Here is a 7,310-nt window from a genome sequence, read left to right as displayed (position 1 = left end):
TAAAAAAAAAAAAGTTTGAAAAATTGTAACATTAAGCACAAATCAAAGCACAATAAGTATTAAACTTTTGCTTTTTCTTTATTAAAAGTTTAAATAACAATCTATATCTATATTTAATTTATTAAAATTATAAAAGGCAAAATAATGAATCGTAGTACTCATGTGTCATCTATATAATATTGCTCCATTTTCTATCGTTCGAGTCTCCAAATCTCAACTAGACAAGAATTCAAGGATAGTTAATGATAACATAACTAAATTAAGATGTGAATGGTTAACATTCTTCAACTTTAAATGAATAACCATAGCTTTTCGTGTGCCGCTCTTTTTTCATTCTTCTCAAGTGAAACAACTATCTTTTTTGTGATAAAATTCTTTATTATGACTCGTAAACTTCTTCATAAACTTTAAGAGACATTAAGGATATTATGAATTAACAAAATCTATGATATAGAATTGTCGGAGTAATACGGAGTAGTACTTATGTTTAACTACTCCGGGATTAATGATGACCTTTGAGTTGTACAAAGGTTATAAATTTATATTTGTATACCCATGCTAATGGAATAAGATCGACCAACCAATTACAAAACAAATAATATTACTCTCTAAAGTCTAACAAGAGATGGAGAGTGAATTTGTACACATTTCTTATGTCGATTCAATTTCTCACATTCCCACTGTTTTGTATGGATTATGCGCAAGGCTAAATCAGGTCAAGGCACAGTCTAGGCAGGGTTAACTAGCTCCGATTAATCTGTGTGTATTGCAAGGCAGGTTAGATAGTAGTAAAAGTAATGAAAATAATGTAAATAATAGGACAAAGAAATTTATACGTGGAAAACCCTTAAATGGGAAAAAACCACGGGCATCAAGCCAGGACTTCACTATATTTTTAGGTAAAAAGAACAAAATCTATAGAGTATCTTAAGTATTGTATGAGAGTATAATTGCTTGTGTCTGTCTTCAAATGATCTTCATCAGTCCATATATAGTCAGGCTTGAACGGATATATAATCTTCATCATTAAGGCATAATATTCTCCATTAATAACGCTCTTAACTGCTCCTTGATTACGCTTAATTACCCACATAAATGCTTGATCTTTATTGCAGAATCTTCCTCTTAATTACCGTATTTAAATGGTAATAATCTTATATAATTATATTTGACTTAGTCAAATGTTGTCCTTACATTTGTCTGTGGTCCTCTCCTGCCTGGTGTCAGGCTTGAGCTACTCTAACAATCCTGTCCTGATTGTCAGGTCAGGGGTGAACTTGATCTTGAAGATGACGCGGGAGTCTAGGCTTAGTGACTAATGCCAAACTTGAACTACCATGTCGTGCCTACCCTGATTGTCAGGTCAGGGCAGAATCCTGTCCTGCCAGTAGTGCAAAATTCCAGGCCCAACAATTGCCCATCATCTCCTTATTATCGCTGGGTCGGGCGAGAAATAAGGAGATAACTTTCAATTAAGGTAACTTGCTTATGACGGTTTAAGAGAAGTCTAATCAGTTCTTAGAACGGCTAGTTGGTGATTATTGCGACAGGTGTTTAATTTACTGTCAACTGCTCATTTATCATGCTGCAAGTTGCAGTTAAAATCCTAACTTTACCGACTATAAATAATCTTTCACTTCTTCAATTAACATTCACCAAAAACCGATCTTCTCCTCTGGAAAATCTTCTTCTTTCTTAAATCTTCGTCTTCAAATCTTGCTTAATTCCCAGAAATTTCCTAAGATCTTTAACCAGTGCTGCAAAAAAGAAATCATCTAGGGGTGCGATGTCTCCTGGTACTCCTTATGTTGCGGTCCTTGGTGAAGCTGTTTCTGAAAATCAACCTACACCTTCCTTAATTCAACCAATTGCTATTGAAAATCCATGTGCTCCTCCTCTCGAAATGATTTCTATTTTCCATAAGAATTTTGAATTCAAACCAACCAAAGATCTGAACGATCAATCTCTCCCTAACCGTCTCAAACCCGAGTTTGAGAAATATTTGAAGGAAAGGGGGGTTATCCCTGCTGATTCTGAAGTATGGATCCCTGAAGATTCTCCTATTAGGGTTAACTGGAACTGCCCTGGCTAATTCTGCATTCACGACTGGGCTTTCAGGGCTGGTTGCAAGCTTCCTCTTTCTCCCTTGATGACTGAGGTGATTAAAGAAATCGGTGTTCCTCCTTATCAATTCATGCCTATTGTTAGGCCTGGAATTTCGCACTATCGACAGAACAACGTACTACCTTGATGTGACAGTCATGGTAGGTCTGGAAGGATAATTCAAGCTTGGCACCAATCATTAAGCCTAAACCCTCACTTCATTTTCAGGGTCAAGGTCAACCCTGGCCTGACAATCAAGGCAGGATTGTCAGGGTAAGCTCGAGCCTAGCACCAGGCAGGAGAGGACAGCGGACAAATGTAAGGACAACATTTGACCGAGTCAAGGAAAATTATATAAGATTATTTGCATATAAAAGAGGTAATTAAGAAGAATATTGTATATTGATGATTAAGCATTTATATGGGCAATTAAGCACAATTAAGAAGCAACTAAAAGAGTCATTAATGGCAAATAACACGCCTTAATGAGGAAGATTATATAGCCGTTTCGCCTGGCTATATAAGAGGCAGCACGAAGAAAGAAAGAAGGACACACGCATTCAAGCTAATATATACTCATACAATACTTAAACTATTTTGTCTCATCCTTGTGCTAGTTACTCGAAAGTATAGTGAAATGCTTTCCAGGCTTGGTGCCCGTGATTTTTCCCATTTAAGGGTTTTCCACGTATTAATTCTCTTGTTTTATTATTTACGTTACTTGCATTACTTTTATATTAATCTACCATGTCCTGCAGTGTACGCATAGATAAAAATCGAGCTAGTTAACCCTGCATGAGATATACCCTGACATGATTTAGCCTTGCGCAAAATATATACAAAACAATTGGCGCCCACCGTGGGGAATCTAGCTCATTAAATATCTTTTTTCCTTTTTACACAAAAAAATCCAAAAAGAAACTAAAACAAAAAAAAAATGGCTCAACCAATCATAGAAGAACAATTGACTGCTACTCTAAAAAAAATAGCAGAAATGGAAAGCCTAAAGGAAAAAATGGCTCAATCTGAGGCTGAAAGCCTACAATTGAAAGAATCTGAGTCAGCCTTGAAACAGAAGTTAGAAAAATCTAAAGGATCAAGCTCCAAAATCCAGCCTGGAACCCCTTTCTCATCAATTATCGGACACTTTGATTTCTCAAGCTTGGGAGTCCAAGTGCCGCTAAAAAAGTGATCAACATTGATAATGATGACATTCCCAAGGATGACAATGAAAAACCTGATGAAATAGGAGCAGCTGTCATGATGGCAATAGTCCAAGAGATTAAAAAACTCAATGAAAAATTCGAAAAAATACCTGGAGTGCCTGCCACCATGGAGGAAGCTGCTCCAGACACTTATGCTGATTTGCCTTTTATAGACGAAATAGCTAAAGTGGATCTTCCAAGAAAATTTGTGATCCCATCCATGAAAATCTGTGAAGGAACCATAGATCCTCAAAATCATGTAGCTCTCTACAAGCAGAAAATGTTGGCTGCGTCCATCCCGATGAGTTCAGACAAGTCTGCATGTGTAAGGGGTTTGGAACGACCCTGACCGGCCCTGCATTACAATGGTACATCAATCTTCCAACTGGAAGCATCCAGTCCTTTGCCAACCTGATCAACAATTTCAACCAGTAGTTTGCAAGTAGCAGGGAGTTGGAGAAGCGTTCTAGTGATCTCTATATCATTACCCAGAAGCCAGATGAGACCCTCAGGGTATTTCTTGCCAGGTTTAACAAAGAAAAGGTGTCAATTCCCAAGTGTGACGTTGGGACTGTAGTGGAAGCATTCAGGCGGGGATTACTACCGAGTAGTGATCTTTACATCGAACTCACCAAGTATCCCTGACATACCTTTGAAGATGTTTAGGCCAATACCCTAGCTTTTATCATGCTAGAAGAAGACAATGGCTAAAAAGTTGGAGCATCCTGTAATTCCAAAGAATATGAAAAGACAAATAGGAATAGCGGAGGCAGAGGCAGTAGCTACAGATCAACCTCATATTCCAGGCCAGACCACTCAGAAGTCAACCTCGCATATGAACAGAAAGGTAAGGCTAAAGTTCACCCATCTATTTCAGAACATAACTTCAGTGTTGATATTGCAGGCTTGATCCAGCGACTTGACAACATGGGATTAGCAGTCAAATGGCCTAGGAAAGTCGAAAATCCTAATCCAAGGAGAGACCATACCAAGTGGTGTGAATTTCACATGGACATGGGGCACACGACAGAGGACTGCTTTACCCTGAGGAAATAAGTAGCCTACCTGCTGAAAGGTGGATACCTAAAGGATCTAATCAAGTCCAAAGGCAGGAAGGAAGATTAAAATAAAGGGAGCCAGGAGCAAAACCAGCAACGCAATCTCCCTCCACCACCTCCAATTTATGAAGTAAAATTCATAAATGGCGGATCAGAGATTTGTGGCCTGACCAGTTCAGCAGCGAAAAAGATAACTAGGACTCCGCAAACCAAATCACCCTGCAAGCTTGGCAATATACCACTTATCACCTTTAGTGATTGTGACCTGGTGGGAATACCTGACCTTCATCATGATGGCCTGGTAATTTCCATGCAAATTGGAACACCTACTGTGAGAAGAATTCTAGTAGATGGAGGCAGCTCAGTAAACCTGATTATGCTTGACGTACTCAAAGCCATAAAAATCGGTGAAGATCAAATTACCAAGAAATCCAGTGTCTTGGTAGGGTTCAGTGGAGAAACAAGGAGCATGTTGGGATAAATTTATCTTCCCACATATGTTGAAGGCGTAGCATCCTATGAAAGATTTGGAGTCCTAGATTACCTGTCATTGTACAATGCAATCCTAGGCAGGCTATAGATCCACAATGTCAAGGTTGTACCATCAACCTATCATCAGTGCATCAAGATACCAACAGATTGGGGAATAGCAACCATCAAAGAAGAGCACAAGACAGCCCAAGAGTGTTATACTGAAGCCCTAAAGCCTTCCAAGGCAGGTAAGTCCCTGGCATAGCAATTACCGTACCCTGTCAGGAGCACATATGTAGAACCACCCTGGATGGAAACATATCAGTTGAGTATCCTGACAGGTATGTTCTTGTTGGCTCTGATGCCTCTGACACAGTCAGACCCAGTTTGGTAAAATTCCTCAAAAATAAATCTTCTTGGTTTGCTTGGTCCCATATCGATATGACTGGAATTAGCGCTGATATAATCACATAAACTTAATATTGACTAATCTTTTAAGCCTGTACAGCAAAAAGGACGAAAGGTTGCACAGGAAATGAATGCAATAATTAATGTAGAAGTAGAAAAACTCTTGAATATGGGCATGATCAGTGAAGTGATGTACCCTGAATGGGTAGCAAACGTAGTGGTCGTACAGAAAAAGAATGGAAAATGGAGAGTCTGTGTAGATTACACTGACCTTAATAAAGCTTGTCCAAAAGATCCATTCCCCCTTTCACATATCGATGCCATGGTAGATGTAACAACAGGGAACGAGATGTTGACATTCATGGATGCTTCTAGTGGAATCAACCAAATAAAGATGCACCCTCCTGACCAGGAAAGTACTGCATTAATTACAGACCGAGGCATATACTATTACACCGCCATGCCGTTCAACCTGAAGAATGCAGGGGCAACGTACGAGCACCTAGTCAATATGATGTTCAAAGATCAAATAGGAGACATCATGGAAGTTTATATAGACGGATATGGAGGTGAAATCTAAAAATGCAGAAGACCATGTAAAGCACTTGAAGATAGCATTCCAGATCCTGGAAAAATACAATATGAAGCTGAACCCTGCAAAATGTCACTTTGGAGTTTTTGCAGGGAAGCTCTTGGGATACATGGTGACCAAGAGAGGCATAGAAGCCAGCCCTAAACAGATAAAAGCCATACTGGATTTACAATCACCCAAGTCTGTCAACGACATCCAGAAATTGACAAGAAGGGTTGCCGCCCTGAACAGGTTTATATCCAGATCTTCTGAAAGATGTAAAATATTTATAGCCTACTCAGAAAGAATAAGCACTTCCAGTGGACGCCTGAGCATGAAGCAGCTTTCTAGGACTTAAAACTATACATGTCATCTCCACCTTTGCTGGCCAAACCAGAAAAGGATGAACCCCTGTTAGTATACTTATCCGTTAGTGACACCGTAGTAAGCGCAATCCTGGTAAAAGAACATGAAGGCCAACAGCATCCTGTCTACTATATAAGTAAAAGCCTATTAGATGCTGAAATGAGTTCTGGTTTACTTGAGAAGTACGTTTTAGCTTTTATTATGTCATGTGCCAAGCTACGCCCTTATTTTGAATGTCACCCTATAATAGTCAGGACTAACCTACCTGTCAAATCAGTCGTACGAAAGCCTAAGCTGTCAGGCAGGATGGCCAAATGGTCAGTCCAGCTCAGCACCTACGACATAAGCTTTGAACCCAAGACAACTATCAAGTCACAAGCCTTAGTAGACTTTGTGGCTGATTTCAGCCCCAACCTAGAGTCAGACTTAGCTAAAGAAGTAAACCAGTTAGAAAACAAAAATCTAGACCAAGAATGGACCATATTCATAGATGAAGCATCCAATGCAAGGGGCACAGGACTAGGATTAGTGCTAAAATTGCCACAAGGGGACACGATAGCTCAGGCTATAAGCTATGAGTTCAAAGCTACCAATAATGAAGCAGAATACGAGGCCCTGATAGTAGGACTCAAGGTATGTTTAAACCTCGGTGTTCAAAATTTGAAGGTAAAAACCGACTCTCTCCTGATTGCTAATCAGTTCAAAGGAACTTACGCAGCAAAAGATGCAAAAATGATTTCATATTTAGTATACATTAAAACTCTTACTGCTAAGTTCCCTTCATTTGATATTGACCAGATACCAAGAGATCTAAACACCCAGGCTAACGCTTTGGCCAGCCTTGGCTCCAATTTACCCCTACTATTTTTGATAAAATACCCATTGTTCATTTACTTAAACCCGCCATCAGCAAGCCTGAGCAAGTAAACCCTGTCAACACTAACAATAACTCATGGACTAAGCCTTACTATGATTGGTTCCTTCGAGGTACACTACCTCAGGACAGGCACGCGGCCAGGGCTATCAAAATAAAAGCATCTACTTATTCTATTATCAATAACATCTTATTTAAAAGATCCCAGGCTGGACCATATTTAAGATGCGTTGAACCTGATGAAGTAAAACAAG

The 7,310-nt window shown here is 39.3% G+C and overlaps 1 protein-coding gene across 1 annotated transcript; it reads left to right on the top strand.

Annotated features, from left to right (window-relative positions):
* The first annotated feature begins 6,182 nt into the window (after positions 1 to 6,182).
* Positions 6,183 to 7,109, top strand: LOC141607988 (uncharacterized). The gene has a single exon (XM_074427339.1). The coding sequence runs from the start codon at positions 6,183 to 6,185 to the stop codon at positions 7,107 to 7,109; it is 927 nt and encodes a 308-aa protein (XP_074283440.1).
* The last annotated feature ends 201 nt before the right edge of the window (positions 7,110 to 7,310 follow it).

Source organism: Silene latifolia, chromosome 10 (assembly GCF_048544455.1).
Source record: "Silene latifolia isolate original U9 population chromosome 10, ASM4854445v1, whole genome shotgun sequence".
In the NCBI taxonomy this organism is placed as follows: Eukaryota; Viridiplantae; Streptophyta; class Magnoliopsida; order Caryophyllales; family Caryophyllaceae; genus Silene; species Silene latifolia.
This window is presented reverse-complemented; position numbering and strand designations above follow the sequence as displayed.